Source organism: Paramormyrops kingsleyae, chromosome 15, assembly GCF_048594095.1.
Source record: "Paramormyrops kingsleyae isolate MSU_618 chromosome 15, PKINGS_0.4, whole genome shotgun sequence".
NCBI lineage: Eukaryota > Metazoa > Chordata > Actinopteri > Osteoglossiformes > Mormyridae > Paramormyrops > Paramormyrops kingsleyae.
In genome coordinates, this window is record NC_132811.1 from 2,060,164 (window position 1) to 2,071,645 (window position 11,482).

An 11,482-nucleotide genomic window follows, 5' to 3' on the forward strand; every position below is an offset into this window, starting at 1 on the left:
GTCCACCTTACAGTCAGTAAACCTTGGAAAGCCCAATGCTAGATTCTATGAAGTTCTCCATAAGATCGCATCCTGCAAATCCAGGATAAGATTAATTCTCTCTCTCATTGGATCGTAATTTATTCTTCATCTCATCACTTTCCCCAGCAGGGAGACTCCAACAACGTTAAGCAGTATCTCTTTCATAAGTGCAAAAATGAAACTAAGTCAGGAATGGTAACCAACCTTGATATTTCAATTCAAATGTTAATTTCTTGATTATTTACATTAATATATATTGGCCTTTATTAAATAATGGCATTTAAATGTCACACTCAATACTACACCCAAACGTGAAGTAGCCTACCTTAAAATATTTTTTTCTCTTACGTGTCCTCCCTCCTTGTGCGATACATTGAATGGTTTGACTCACGTCGTCATGACTCACTTTGTCTCCAAACATGCTTTGTACAGTAAAGCAGTTGACATCAAGTGTGTGTAGCTGCTGACAGATATTGGATGCTCCTCAGCTTATAATTGTTTTACAGCTGATGAAGACATCATTTGTTTTAAATAATGTGAGATTTCTGTGCTTTCCTTTTTAAAAAATACTATGGCAACTAAAGTTAGATTGTAAAGGTACTAGATGTAATGTAGTTGTATGTAAAAGAAAAAAAAGTGTCAGAAATTTTCCATTTAAGACAAGTCCCACGGCTATTTTTAGGTTAACAGTCAGGTGCGCAGTCTGGACTTCGGGACTGTACTAGCATGGATGGACATGGAACAGCAGGTGCAAGAGAGCTCCGTGCCACCATGCAAATTCTCAAGAGGCAATGTCTGCGCTGATTGGATCCGCCCCATGTTCATAGGTCCGTGATTGGCTGCGGAAAAAAGGACACAAGGAAGCGCGGTCGACACGTCATACTACGTAGGCAAGGCATGCGCGTGACGCGGCCCTAATTTGGCTATAAAGTAAAACAGACATGCGTGCTTTATCAATGAAGTTGTAGAGCGTGGAGCTCGAGGAGGGAGAAAGTAATTACTTAGGACACTCCATAATTGTTTAAGTTTATTGTTAGCTAGGAATTATTGTTCCTAGATCAGTTATTCGTTTCGTTATTTTGCGTACAAAGGAAGGAAAGAAACTTGAAAGATGAAGTATATTATTGGCATTGGCGGGTAAGTTGGGCTCTAATTACATTACAACACAACAGTTAACAATAATAATAATAATAATAATAAAGTGTCGTTAGGTCATTTCTAGCCGACTATTTAATGAAATGTTTAGATGTGTTTGGTATATGACATATAAATGTAATTTGTGTATTAAGCTGTACAGTAGCTGTCTGGTAATCCACTGCGAACGTGATCCAAGCTGTTTCCCTCCACTTCTAACTAACTTACATAAAAAAACACGATTGTATGTGTCTATAATGTTAGATTTGGGTTTATAATGACAAGACGTGGGCTTTATAGAGCGATTCGAGGTGAGGGGGGAGGCGCTCGTGCGGGGCTGCTTGGGGGGCAGTTTGAGCGCGAGATTTAAACCCAAGCGCGCCTGTGCTTTTAAAAGTGGAGGGAAGCGGATCTTTAGCGCTGTTATATTACACCTTGAACAGGCTTATCTGCCTTAACTAACTTAGCTTTCCGGTGACATGTAGACCACATTTTTAAAATGTCATGTAGCTGAAACACAAAAAGCGGACGGTCTTTGTATTTTACGAAATTTAAGTTAAATCCGCCAGCAAACCAACCAACCAGCAAGTACGTACTTGAACCCGCTGTCCGTGATGTGAAAAATGTAATAAATAACCATGATAACTAAACGTATGCAATCGATTTCCCTGTCGGTGTCATGCAGATGCGGGATATTTTAAAGCCAGGTTTTTGAAGGTTGAACATTATGCATGTCTTTTAATACCAGCGCGTTGCTTTTTAGCGTGACCAATGGTGGGAAAACCACTCTGACAAAGAGACTTTGCAAGGCGTTGCCTAACTGCTGTGTGGTCCATCAGGACGACTTCTTCAAGGTAAGCGCCGGGTCCGGTTCCGAGTGTCCGGGGGTCCGGTTCCGGGCCCCGTAGTGGGTACTGGCCTATCTCCTAAATGCCCGTCTGTCTGCATGGCTCTCGTGGCGCGTGAGATTCACACACCCCACCCCCCACTAGTGTATCTGTATTGTAGCCTGCTTTACACTGATCTACCCCCTGAAATAACTGCCCCATGCCGTGTGCATAACGAATATTCGCAAGTTTCATTTTATTGGGTTTACACTTCCAGCCTATTTAGCACCGTCATTTCTTGAACTCGGGAATTTCAGCTAAATTCTATATGCAGGCTCTTTAGTATGAAGATGATAGATATTTACAAAATCCTCAGTGGAACCCTGTTTGATTTAGCACTATTACCGTGAATAGGCTCTAGAAATAAGATAATTATAAAACCAAATGTTTCCATCTAAATGTAATTCGAGTTGGGACTCTTACCTTGTGTGTAAGCTATAACTGTGTACAGTGACTTAACCGGTTGTAGCTAACTAATGCCTAATCCTTCCTTCCTCTCTCACCTCCCCCCCTTGGTCTGCTCCTGGCATGGCCGCTCGTGTGTGCAGTGTGTCGCTCTCCATGTGTTCAGGTCTGCAGGGCTACCAGTAACCCTGAGGTTGCTGCAATGTTTTATTGCTCACTGTTATTTCAGCCACAAGATCAGATAGAAGTCGGAGTGGACGGCTTTAAACAGTGGGATGGTAAGACTGGATTTCGCAGTAGGACTTAACATTTAATGAACACTGGTGTTCTGTGTTGGTAGTGAGGCCCTACTTAGAATCCAAGTCCTCCGGTCATTTTTGTGCCATCATATTACCCTCCAAGGTTCTGTGGAATGTACTTCTGCAAGCTTGCCCCGGCCCGTTTAATGGTTCCTCTTCCTCCTTTTGTCATCCTCAGTTATTACAGCTTTGGACATGGAGTCCATGGTGAACACCATTAAGGGGTGGGCAGAGAATCCGGTGAAGTTCGCTCGTTCTCATGGCATCCCGGTTTCGCCCACGGCTGAGGTGTCTCACCCAGAGAATGAGATCCACATCCTGATTGTGGAGGGCTTTCTTCTCTACAATTACCAGTGAGTGTCCCCCTATTGTGTCTCTTGGACCTTAATCTATAATAAACATCAAATGTTGGTCATTAGTTTATAAATCACAATGGCCCTTCTCTAAATGGGTATGTGTTATCAGGGTATATGTCATCATGTCAATTTATTATTGTTGTATGGATTTATTGAAGCAAACTTTCCAATAACCCATCATGACTGCTCTTTACCTCAACTTGCCCTATGAAGTCCATCAATAACCATGTCAAGGCTTAGTCTCAGAACTTAACATCCCCCCCCCCTTTTTCACATAATGGTTTCTGTGTCCACTCATTCTATGTCTGCAGCTTTAGAGATATGGAGGGTGTGTGCATTGACAAGGCACTAGGGGCAGACTTCTGTAGATATGCTCTCAGGACACTATCTAAAACCAGGCACCAAGGTCACTATCTAAAACCAGGCACCAAGGTCTTCTCCAAGTCGGAAGACATTTCTCGAGTTGCGTGGCGTCGAATGCACCTTGTCGGTTCTTCACTTTTCGCGGTGCGTTCTGCAATGACAATGGTGTTCTCCGGTTCCAGGCCGCTGCTTGACGTGTACAGCAAGTGCTACTACATCGCCATTCCGTATGAAGAGTGCAAGAGACGGCGGAGGTGAGCTTTGTGTCCATGTGGTGATTTAAATGAGCTTTTTCCCCCCAACACACTTGCTCATGTTCCTTCCTGCCATCACCAGTACAAGAAATTACACTGTCCCTGATCCTCCCGGGCTGTTCGATGGCCACGTCTGGCCAATGTACCTGAAACACAGGAAGGAAATGGAAAACAACTGCCTTGGCATTGGTGAGTCGCCCTGAGTGTAAATCTATTTTTAGATGTATGGGTTTTGCTCACATGATCAAAACGTTTTAGTTCTGAATCTGGATTTCGTCTCCCACCACACTTCAGTTGAAGTTCTTTATCACCTTGGTTTTCCAGAGTATCTGGATGGTACCAAATCCAAAGATGACCTCTACAATGAGGCGTATGAGGACATCCAGAACACACTGCTCAATCGTTTATAGGTAGAGTATCACGTCTTATGTTGAGTGCATGTAGATATGCTTGTAATTTATTTAAGTTACTGACTTTTTTTCTTCTTCTTTCCCTTTAAGCAGCAGGAGATCCTGTGCATCTCTGAAGAGCAGTGTATGCACCTGTAAATAGTTATATTTTTCTTGTGATGGTCTTTTGCTAAATGATTTCTTGTACATAGTATTATGGAGGAATAAGTTATCATATTGTACATCGAGTAACATTTTGTATTGTCACATGCAGCTGAACTTTTTAAATAGTGCATTGTACATGTGTACAATTTGACTGATGTGAAGTCGTCGTACATGTGTACAATTTCACTGATGTGAAGTGCTTTCCAGTGTGTGATGGCAGCTGGGAATTATTTTGCTATACTTTTAAAGTCACCCATCTAACTCTGAGGGTTTATGGATTTTATTCAAAGAAATTTTTCCAACCTTCAGCTTTGTGTCTTGTCTTCCTTTTGCATTTCATTTATGTTTGAGGTACAGAACCTTAGGTTGTCATTTTTTTTTAACTGCATTGCTGACTTTGGGTGCCATGGGGGAGTCTGGTCTAACAAACCCATCAGGGTGCAGCAACCACAAGCCAGTTCAGCATCAGCCCATGGAGAAATGTGCCGTAGGTGTGTTGTGCCATCGGCTTGTGGGGGCAATGGGACAGCAGAATTCCAGCCTATTGTAATATTTACCTTGTTTCTGTTGTACAAACGGCAAGCCAATACATCTCTGGTAGGTTTTTTTTTTTTCCCCCCACTCAGAAAAAGTTGGGCTGAGCTGTGAAACCTGCTACCTTATTGGGCCCGTGGATATTCAACCTACAAACCCTCTGCAATTCAGGGTCATCAGAATTATCTGGATAATGGTGCATTTGGGACAAACTAGATAACTATCCAATTTGAGGGCTTTATATAGTTATGTGTTTATTGGGCAAACCTTGTCAAGTAATTTTAAAGATTGAAAACCAGGGTATCGTCTTAAGGTTGTCACAACCAATCTTGGATCATCTGAGGGGGGAAAAAATCTCCAAGTCCTGTTTCTTCCAGTTGCTCTTTAACCGTAATTCGTCAAATTAACCTCAGCTAATACAACCCTGATCAAAGAATTTTTTTCGGTTGTCCTAAGCAATTTGTCAATTAAAACCTTTGTATTGACTACTTTACAATACGTTTCATTTTTTGACATAGTGCTGGTCAGCACAGTGATTAGGACTGTGGTGTTACACCTCTGGGACCTGGGTTCGAGTCTGCCAGGATTCCATGTGGGTGAAGTTTGCTTGTTCTCCCTGAGTCGTCGTGGGGTTTCCTCCAGGTTCTCTGGTTTCCCTCCGCAGTCCAAAAACATTCTGAGGTTGCCAACTTGCCCATAGGTGTGTGTGTGAGTGTGTTCTCTGATGGGTTGGCATACCATCCTGGGTTGGTCCCTGCCTTGTGCCCATAGGCTCTGGACCCCCCCCGGCCCTGAATAGGATAAACTTGCACAGAAAATGGATGGAAGGATGACATGGTGCTAATTCTGGGGGGGTCCTCAGATTTTCTTGTCTGATTAGGGTATCGGTTCAGCTTCAGGCGTCCCCTCACTGTCCAGAGTCATGCAGTTTAGATGTTTGAGCCTTCATATGGCGTACATCCAGCATGTGACTCCAGGGTCACCACTGCCCAGCACTGGGCAGGCAGAGGTAGGTCACACACGGCTTGCTCTGCAGTAAATTATTGCATGGGTAAGAAACTGGAAACTGTTCTGGTATCTCCTCTCTTATCCTTTTCCTTAAATGTTTTAATAGCAGATATGCTTATATCAGATGTGTTGAGTCAGTGTTGACTGTGGACGTCTGCTCTAGTCCTGACAGTCGAAGGCATTTTGACCTCTCAGGTGCAGCCATGTCACAAGCCCAGCAGTGGCCTTATGTAACCAGGTGACAGGAGAGTTATAGCTTAGCCAGTTTAGACAATGTGTCAGTGTCCTGACGGAACATCGTGAAACCAAGCACTTTCCCTGCTTGACACGTGACACATTCATTCCTTTGTCACCTGCCATCGTCATCCTGCTCAGTGTGGGCTTGTATCTCGGTGTAATTAGAGAAGTTATGTGAAATGGCCCTCTAAACTGCCATTTACTAAACTTAATTACTCAACTTCCATTATGCAAAAGAAGATTAAATATTAAATTGCTAGTATGTATTAAACTGAACATATATTTGAGGACTATATCAGAATCCAAATCTTTATTATCATTGTACAAGGACAACGAAATTGGGTGCAGTCCTATTCAGTGCAAAACGATTTTTATATGATTGCTGAATGTCAATAAAGTTCAATATAAATGTAGTGTTTGATAGACTATTACACCTGGAACAGTGTGACAGTTCTAGACAGCTCTGATGGATGGGTTTGCTAGATACTGGTGCTGAGACAGCCAGGGATCTGTCTCGTCTTAGATGGACCCTGTGGAGTTGCTGCGTTGGTGTTAGAGTGGGATAAAGGACTATTGTGGCAAACCTACAGAAGAAATAAGTCCAGCTCAGAGGTGTTTCAGTACATGACCTCTGTTATGCTTGTCAGTGGAGAATATAAAACCAGCAACAGGATGCGTGGTAACTTTGTGCAGCTAGCAGTCCTGGACACCTGGAATTACTCACTGATTACCATTTACAAGTATTCCCTGATCAACACAAATTCGCATTAAGGCAAAAATTATAGCAAGTAATTTATCTGTTTTCATCTGCATAATTTGAATTATATGCTGCTTTCAATGGCTATTTAAGACTAAATATGAACAGGACATGAAAAGACATACATGCTGTTTGTCATCAGGATGAAGGAACTTGATATGTTTGTAATATTCGATGTAACATTGACTCTAAGACAGCTCATCCTTTGTGGCTCCTGAGTATGCTGACTTTATGCCTACTTCAGATCATTATTGCTTTATTATTGGAATTTATTATTGATTATTAGGGTTAAAAAATAATTAATTAGTATGGTGCAAGTCCAGGTGTACGCCTGTCACTAACCACACTCTAAAGATATATTTTCCAGTTAAACACGTTTAAGAATTTTCAACAATAATTGTCAAAAAATGTTAAATATATTAGTGTGGTAAGAAGAGTCAAATATGAAATTCTGGAGTGAAACAAAACAGAGATGACACTCTATTTACTCTTAACAGGTATGATGCTTTAATGGAATGCTTATGGAATGTTTATGGAATGTTTTGCACACATCCCATCATGCTCTACTTTTGGGACAGACGCATATACAGATGAGAGAAAAGCATGGCGGCAGGGTGCAGTCATTAACCCACCACCCCTGGAGAACTTTTCAAAATATAATCATGTTTCCACCATCTATAAAAATTAATTTATGGCTGAATACATATTTACAGCGCCGTAATGAACAAACATCCTGTTTATGGCATGCCCAGTCGTGTGGCCTGTGTTCCTTGGGATGAGCTCCAACTGATCCTGGCCAGGATGAGGCTTTAGAAGACGGATGGATTTTGGATTATTTTTCATTCCCAAAATATTCCCCAGTTATCCTGACCAGGATGAGAAGATGGAGGGATGATTGGATGGATAGATGGATATTAACAATGTTCAGAGTGAGTTTTCTGTCTGATTACTCTTCGGAATAGCAGAGAGGTCTGTTTGGGACACAAGCAATTCCTGCCCAGACTCTCAGATGCCAGGCCGAAGGAGCCAGCCCTCAGCTGGCATTGCTGAGAGGCCCTGGATGCCCGTGAACATGGCTGCATGCAGGGGGGGTAGGGGGCGGAGGCCGAGGGGGCGTCTGATATATTTAGCCTGAATTCTTGCAGTGTCAGGGGAGTGAATATATGGGCTTATTAATACTGGCACCCTCCGGTCCGCTAGATGACAGGAATTTCTCCGATGCCCTCCTGAGCGGCGGTACTCTCCCAGCACGTGTTCAGTCATGCCGCCCGCCGGATCTGGCAAGCCTAAACAGGTGAAAGGTGATGCATTCTCAGCCACTGGACCTCCATCTTCATCCACCAAAACACGACTACCACACGATGCCTGGAAAGAATCCCAGTGAATGCTACCTTTTAGCATTTAAGCTAAGCTGGTGAAATGTCACAGTCGTGAACTGATGATCATTTCAGTGGATGAGACAGACAACTTCCATTTCAGCAAGACATTGTACAGAACTAGTCACTTTATGTTGTGAGTTTTTTTTTCGTCCGTCGCAGATGTCCCACAGAACATGAGCACGTCGGAACATTAATGTGACCTTCTTTGGGTTCATCTCATGACTATGCAGTCTGTCACTGACACGGGTCAATGCCACATTAAGGCTATTCTGGGACGTCTCTTTCGTAATTGAATCTGACAAATGGAGCTACAAGATGTTTGACACAGACCAAGCTCACAACATATGCGGAACACTCAGACGGCTTCTGCTCATGATCAGTTTCATGCCTTTACACACAGAGCCATGCGAACACTGCTGAAGATGCTGCTGAAGCCTCTGGCCCAGAGAGACGAAACTAACAGGCAGACAGAGCATGAAAGAGCTTTTCAGGTTCCTTTTAAGAAACAACTTTCATCCTGTGTACCAGTCCTTATGAGTGGCTAAGAATTGATTCCATGTTACACACCCCTTCTATGATTAATAACACGCTTATGGTTCAGTCAAAAACATTTACCCATTTATACAAAGTGGCTATTAATTAGTGAATCCTTACTTTATAACAGTTAGCTTATAATAGAATCTATGTTTATTTATAACAGAATTGCTTTTTACCTTTTCTGTCCCGGTAAAGCCTCTCTATGCTTATCCTAGTTTTCCCCACTTCTGCAGCTGTAATTATTCTCTCAGCAAATCATCAGTCAATACCTCCTCACTAAATCAAGACACTCTGACTACCTTGAAAAATGACACCTTGCTCTAATATCAGGTCAAGCATTAGCAGGTCAATACTAATATGATCGTTTAATTTAATCAAAATCGCTTTCTTGGAATCTGTTGAAACTCAGTATGAATTGCTTATTTATTAATAATGTTGTGTAATTAGAGTACAATATTTTCAATACTACTCCTTTTTTTAATAATAAAAAACACTGGTATTGTCTTTTCTTTATACATACAAATTTCAGCCAAGCACAAGTGAATTTACATTATTTTTGATCCAATGAACGGTGGCGATATTTCTCGAAATGTCAAGCAAATATTGCCACATTGGGCACCATGAATTCTGAGCCACCGGAGAATGTGATGTCGCATCATTTGGTCTATGCACCACATTGGGCATGGTCTGGTGCATACGTGAAGCATTTTTGCTTTTGAAATAAATTCATTACTGTGAATGGCGCTGCAATCCCTGCTTTTACTGCTCCTAAAACAGAGCTGACAAGGAAAGGCTGAGTCTGTCAGATATAATAAACCATAACATTTATGTCAAGTGCCTTAGACATTCCTCTTGAAGGGCGGGCGCGGAGCCAGCGAGATACGGCACCAGGCGGGCAGTCATGTGCGATTCGCCAATCTAAACTTACAAAACTGGCAATTTAAGAATCTATAGCTTGTGACGACGCCGGAATACGCTTGGTTAAAATGTGAACTGCAAAATACCTGCACTGTACAGCAGAACGAGCACACTGGACAGCATTGCAGTGCAGAATTTCTTGATAACGGTTAATAAAAGCATGAATTACACACTGTCAGTTACAAAAACCTGATGGCGATTGATGTTTAACTGTACCTCTGAGATCCCCTGATTGTTCCTCCGTGCGGACAGATCCATTATTATACACTTGGATGCCAAATGTGGTTCATTTCCAAACAGAAAAAAAACATTTCACTGCTTAGCAAAGGGGAATCGTTTCTATAACCGTGAACTCCATTTTTGGGATAATTATCTATTCGTGTTTTGTTCGTCGTCTTTATTGTTGTTCTCCAAAAAAGTTAAGCCGTTTAAAGACCTCTGGAAGATCAGTCGGGGGAAAAAATCATGAAAAAATCATATTGTTTCAAAGCCATCTGGCCTGAAATGTGCTGTTTTAGCGTGTTGCTTCACTAAACGTGAAAGGGGGACGTAATTATTCCAATCTTGTGGTGAAAACAGTAAAGATCTCCTTCTTTAAATCACTTAAGCAGAAAACATCTGAGCATCGTTGGAAACCTAGGTTTGTGAAATGAAATATATATTTTAAGCCATCACAGAAAATATTATACCACTTTCCAAAACAAACAGCATAAAATTTACATTTTTGCCCTTTTTATTTAGACACCATTGTTTCGTGAGACACTCAAGAGAGTTAAAACCATAAGCAAAGTTAATCGTTTTATTTAGTCTACACGTTATGACCATATGTGATATAAACACACATTTTCACCATTTGTGAAGATAGTTTGGACATGGTGTTTGGTTTTACTCAGTCAAATTGTTCTTGTCGACGACCAAAAAAGAATCTAAATGTAGCATTTATACTTACTGGAGGCTATACTTTGTATTTCGCGTTCAGCGAGAAGCGGACAGTCTTGTGCCGAACGCGACACTGCGAACTTGCGCTTTTATGCTTCACAGCCAGGGGGCGTCTCTGCAGCGCGCCGCTGTCACACGTTCAGTGGCGGTTAATAATAGATACGGAGCCGAAGACCCTTCCTGTCCTTATTTGGTTTCCAGTTCTCCTTGAAAACCTCAGCGGAAGAGAACCTGACAGTTACGCGTGTGGAAGATCTGAAGCTTGTTCAGCTCTTGCTTGATTATGGCATTTTCCCAGCTTTTCTATGCATTTATTGGTTGTATTCATTATAGTTTTCCTTGTTAGTTATTGTATAGCTTCCCGTGTTCCTCCCTGCCTTTAGCAGTGTGGTTCCTGGTGTTGCTCTGTGCTTTAATTTATGTTTTATAAGTGTCTGACCCCTCGTGGTTCCTTTACTTTCTGATTCCCAATTTCTGTTGCTTTTGTTAAATAAACCCTGATTTTTTGTCAGGGTCCTTGCCATCCAACCTTGATCTTGGGGTCTCTTCCCCATTTGGCCAGCAGGTGTTGCTGGCCATCCCACGTTTCCCCTCCCTATCTTTTAGCCCTAGTGTGTTTTCCCTGCTCCCTCTAAGTATGTGGCTTAGAGACTGAACTCTCTGGTCATGGGCTTGAGACTGGCTAGAGAGCAGCCTCATCTGTTTATTTTTATTGCCCAGTGTTTGTCATTTTGTATTATAGTTTTCTTGCACTAGGTTTGCCCTGTTTGTGTTCTACTCTGGTTTCTTAGCCTTGTTCTGTATCCCTAGTGTGTGGTTTATTTTTCCTAGTTTTACTGTCTGTTTCCTAGTTTCTCTGTTAATTAAGTGTTCCTGATTCCATCTGTTGCTCGTTGTTCT

The 11,482-nt window shown here is 42.0% G+C and overlaps 1 protein-coding gene and 1 long non-coding RNA gene across 6 annotated transcripts; one reads left to right on the top strand and one right to left on the bottom strand.

Annotated features, from left to right (window-relative positions):
• Positions 1-950: 950 nt before the first annotated feature.
• Positions 951-4,581, top strand: mibp (muscle-specific beta 1 integrin binding protein). 4 transcript variants are annotated; one of them, XM_023843888.2, is made up of 8 exons: positions 952-1,158; positions 1,919-2,009; positions 2,677-2,725; positions 2,925-3,099; positions 3,648-3,719; positions 3,802-3,908; positions 4,044-4,129; positions 4,220-4,581. In XM_023843888.2, exons 1-7 carry the CDS (start codon positions 1,133-1,135, stop codon positions 4,127-4,129), a joined length of 606 nt encoding a protein of 201 aa, XP_023699656.1. In that variant the 5' UTR covers positions 952-1,132; the 3' UTR covers positions 4,220-4,581. The 4 variants fall into 4 exon arrangements, with proteins under 4 accessions (XP_023699658.1, XP_023699656.1, XP_023699655.1 ...); XM_023843887.2 differs by having other exon boundaries at positions 4,223-4,581; XM_023843890.2 differs by lacking the exon at positions 2,677-2,725 and having other exon boundaries at positions 951-1,158; positions 4,223-4,581.
• Positions 4,582-7,292: 2,711 nt separating this feature from the next.
• On the bottom strand, positions 7,293-10,669 carry LOC111860200 (uncharacterized). 2 transcript variants are annotated; one of them, XR_002841987.1, is made up of 3 exons: positions 10,593-10,669; positions 9,860-10,279; positions 7,293-8,095 (listed from the first exon to the last, which is right to left on the bottom strand). It is a non-coding gene; the product is annotated as an uncharacterized lncRNA (long non-coding RNA). The 2 variants fall into 2 exon arrangements; XR_002841988.1 differs by having other exon boundaries at positions 7,293-8,174.
• Positions 10,670-11,482: the final 813 nt, after the last annotated feature.

What these genes read in the sequence shown, in the direction of transcription:
- mibp (XM_023843888.2), top strand. Translation starts at nt 1,133, where the DNA reads ATGAAGTATATTATTGGCATTGGCGG. An exon ending in ATCAGGACGACTTCTTCAAG is followed by an intron (nt 2,010 to 2,676) that starts GTAAGCGCCGGG and finishes CTGTTATTTCAG; the next exon opens with CCACAAGATCAGATAGAAGT. An exon ending in AAACAACTGCCTTGGCATTG is followed by an intron (nt 3,909 to 4,043) that starts GTGAGTCGCCCT and finishes TTGGTTTTCCAG; the next exon opens with AGTATCTGGATGGTACCAAA.